Source organism: Pteropus alecto, unplaced genomic scaffold (genome assembly GCF_000325575.1).
Source record: "Pteropus alecto unplaced genomic scaffold, ASM32557v1 scaffold6684, whole genome shotgun sequence".
NCBI classification, from domain to species: domain Eukaryota; kingdom Metazoa; phylum Chordata; class Mammalia; order Chiroptera; family Pteropodidae; genus Pteropus; species Pteropus alecto.
The window spans coordinates 2,754-4,768 of NW_006435283.1; the positions used below are offsets into that span (position 1 = coordinate 2,754).

The 2,015-nt window shown below is 37.7% G+C and overlaps 1 protein-coding gene across 1 annotated transcript; it reads right to left on the minus strand.

Moving 5' to 3' along the window:
• Positions 1–214: 214 nt before the first annotated feature.
• On the minus strand, positions 215–1,144 carry LOC102887746 (olfactory receptor 4C16). The gene has a single exon (XM_006910774.1). It carries the CDS (start codon positions 1,142–1,144, stop codon positions 215–217), a length of 930 nt encoding a protein of 309 aa, XP_006910836.1.
• Between the last annotated feature and the right edge of the window lie 871 nt (positions 1,145–2,015).

Consider the following 2,015-nt stretch of genomic DNA (forward strand, 5'->3'; position numbering starts at 1 on the left):
GTCTGGTACTGTTTCTTTTTCTACAGAAAACTGACTCAACACTACCCGGTGTTTATGTTCCCATTGCTTATTTTCCTGATGAAACTAATTCTTATGCCCCGAGTTAAGATTATAGTAACTCCACAATAAAAAAAAAAAATTAAAAGGTAATATCCTCTATGGACATCTTCTAGATTAATCCAAACTAAGACGAAAATTTTTGAACTTCCATTTATTATCTGTCATCTGAGATCGAATTCTTGCTCCATAACTTCTTCATGGCACTCTTCACTTCTGCGTTCCTCAGCGTATAAATCAGAGGGTTCAGCAAAGGTGTTCCAAGGGTATAAAACACAGCTATAAACTTATCCATGGAGAAAGTGGTTGCAGGGCGTGTGTATATAAATGTACAAGGACCAAACAACAAGATGACCACGATGATGTGGGAGGTGCACGTTAAGAGGGCTTTTCTCCTCCCTTCAGCACTGTGGTTTCTCAGAGAATACAAAATGACAACATAGGAGAACATCAAGATGACAAAACTCAGTGAACAGACGGCCCCACTGTTGGACACCAAGAGTAGATTGATTATGTAGGTGTTTGCACAAGCAAGTTGCAACAAAGGCTGCAAGTCACAAAAATAGTGATCAATTACATTAGGACCACAGAAGGGTAAACTCAAGGCCAGAAAAATCTGAGCTAAAGAATGCACGCAGGCCCCCACCCAGGCCACAGCCACCAACATACCACAGACCCGTCGGCTCATGATGGTCATGTAATGCAGGGGCTTACAGATGGCCACGTAGCGATCAAGGGCCATGAGGATCAGGATGAAGATCTCCAGGCAGCCAAAGAAGTGGAATGAAAACACTTGGACTATGCACTCACTGAAAGAGATAGTGGCATTCTTCAAAAGGGCATCCACAATCATTCTAGGTGCTATGGAAGTAGAGAAGCAGGTTTCAGATAAGGATAAATGGAAAAGGAAGAAGTACATTGGACTCTCAAGTGTCTGACTAATCTTGATAGTGGTAATAATCAGAAAGTTACCCAGCAATGTCCCCAAATAGAAAAGCAAATAAATGATGAACACTATTTTCTTCCTAAGAGGATCCTGGGTCAACCCAAGCAGAATGAACTCAGTCACATTATTATTCAGCTGCATGATTTCATGAATGAGGAGAAGGAGTGAGTGTGCAATGGTTTATCTGCAAAAAATAAAGGAATTAATTCATGGTGCGATAGGTGATTCTATGAAATATTTTCAGAAAAATAAACATTCCTCATTTTAGCTGTGGTTTCTTAATATGTCATCTCATCTCTGTGTTCCTGAATTTGTCATGACCACATCATAGGGTCTTTATAGGTCTCAGACAAGCTTGTGAATGTTACATGTTCCTAACAGCATTCTTCAAACACAAGTCTCCCCTGTCAGCCTTTAGCGATTGCTTTGTGATAAACGAATTTTTTCTCCCCTTTTCTAAAACTTTCCTTTGTAGCTTTTCTTATAATATTACATACTAGCTTAAATTTAGTTGTATGTGTGTTTCTTTTAGCTTCATTTTTGGAATAGGAATCTTGAACACTACCTGTTCTCAGGATTTTATTCTCGATAGACCCAAACCCAATGCTTTGTTCAATATAGGTGCTTAGAGTGTTTTATTATTGAATTGTGTACTTGAAATATATATGTGTATAAAAATACATATATAGTATTATTTACCAATGTCACTCCAATGAATTTAATAAAATATTTAAAAACTGAACTTTCTCTATTACCTCTTAAAATATCACATTTATCTGATTGTTTTAGAACTAGACCGGTTACTAAACACATTCACATCATTAATCTACTGGAGCCTTCCATATACTATGCATGGTAGACAGACAAACATGTTCCCAATTTATAAATCCAGGGGGAAAAACCTGAGATCATATTTAAATAACTTAGTAAATCAGCTCCACAACCTGGTGTAAAAGATGTTGCACTCTAAATAGCACCACATGACCATGGAAGATTTTGAAACTCTGACACT